Source organism: Medicago sativa, chromosome 3, assembly GCF_051527215.1.
Source record: "Medicago sativa cultivar Bolivia chromosome 3, Bolivia_mono, whole genome shotgun sequence".
Taxonomy (NCBI): Eukaryota; Viridiplantae; Streptophyta; class Magnoliopsida; order Fabales; family Fabaceae; genus Medicago; species Medicago sativa.
In genome coordinates, this window is record NC_140751.1 from 71489056 (window position 1) to 71490369 (window position 1314).

At 36.5% G+C, this 1314-nt stretch overlaps 1 protein-coding gene across 1 annotated transcript; it reads right to left on the minus strand.

The window, feature by feature from the left end:
* Positions 1 to 245: 245 nt before the first annotated feature.
* Positions 246 to 970, minus strand: LOC146939833 (uncharacterized). Its single transcript, XM_085749821.1, has 2 exons — positions 520 to 970; positions 246 to 253 (listed from the first exon to the last, which is right to left on the minus strand). The coding sequence occupies exons 1-2, from the start codon at positions 968 to 970 to the stop codon at positions 246 to 248; spliced, it is 459 nt and encodes a 152-aa protein (XP_085605947.1).
* Between the last annotated feature and the right edge of the window lie 344 nt (positions 971 to 1314).

A 1314-nucleotide genomic window follows, 5' to 3' on the forward strand; every position in this document is an offset into this window, starting at 1 on the left:
GAGATGCGACATCATCCAAAGTCACAGCCATCTCCCCCAAGGGAATGTGAAAAGTGTTGGTCTCGGGATGCCACCTCTCGCATAGAGTCATCAGCAAAGCATGAGGCACAGTGGCGTAGCCCAGGTAAACCAGATAATGTAACCCGCTCTCCCTAAGCGGATCCCAAAACCATCTCTGATTGTCATTTGGACGTCCGAGACTCAAAATCTGAGCCCCGTGATTAATCGATTTTACAACACACGCCTTACGAACCTGAAATAATAGAAAAATAAACATAGTTTAAACAATGTAAACATTTAACTAAACAAAATAAAACTTAACAAATGCAAAAATAAAAATCACAAATTTAATTTGCACACGTATTTTTAATTTAAGACATAACACATGTAAAACTTAAAACTTAAAAAGACACATAACAAAAACAATTTAAATCATAATTAAACATAAATAAAACAATAAAAGTTGAAATAAAGAAAATAATTAAACATAAAGAAAAGAATTAAACATAAAAATAAAACTTACGTTATTTGAATTATACCTAAGCGGCAATGTCACATGCTTGGCATAAGAGTGCAGCAGAGATATATTTTCCGGTCCTCCAGGAAAGGGAGGCTCCACAGGTAACACTGCTGGGGCAGCCGCTGCTGCAATGTCATCATCATCTGGTATATGTTGCTGCTCTGGTATATGATCCTGGTCATACCCACTATCAGTCACATCGTGGTGTACCTGATCCTGATAATTCAGGTACTCCACCTCCTGGGTCGGGTCAACCACCTGCGACTCTTCAGGCTGTGTAGCCTGAGAAGCCTCAGAAGCCTGAGAAGTCCCTGAACCATCCCCCCTCCGACCTCTTCCCCTCTTCGGTATATGTGCGTTTCTCCTCTCATTCTCCTTCCGGTAGCTTTGTGTCTGAGCACGCCTACCACCAATCATCTTAGATGGATCAATCGGGTCCTGCTCAGACATATCTACACAAACAATTAAAAAATTTACATCATTTCCATAACCTAATTAAACACTTTGTGTGCATCATTTCAATATAATCTAAACTAAACCTTCACCTTTCAATATAATCATTCACATTTCAATATAACCTTCACATTATAACCTTCACATTTCAATATAAACATAAACATTCAATTTAATCATTATAATCATCATTTCAACATAAACATTCACATTTCCATAAACATAAACATAACTAAACCTAAAATCATTCAATATAATCATCATTTCAATATAATTTGTGTGCAACATTTCCATCATAACCTAAACATCATTCAATATAATTCTCATAACATAAACTAACT

Bases quoted from the DNA above. Each gene is read 5' to 3' on its own strand.
- LOC146939833 (XM_085749821.1), bottom strand. From the start codon at position 970: ATGTCTGAGCAGGACCCGATTGATCCATCTAAGATGATTGGTGGTAGG.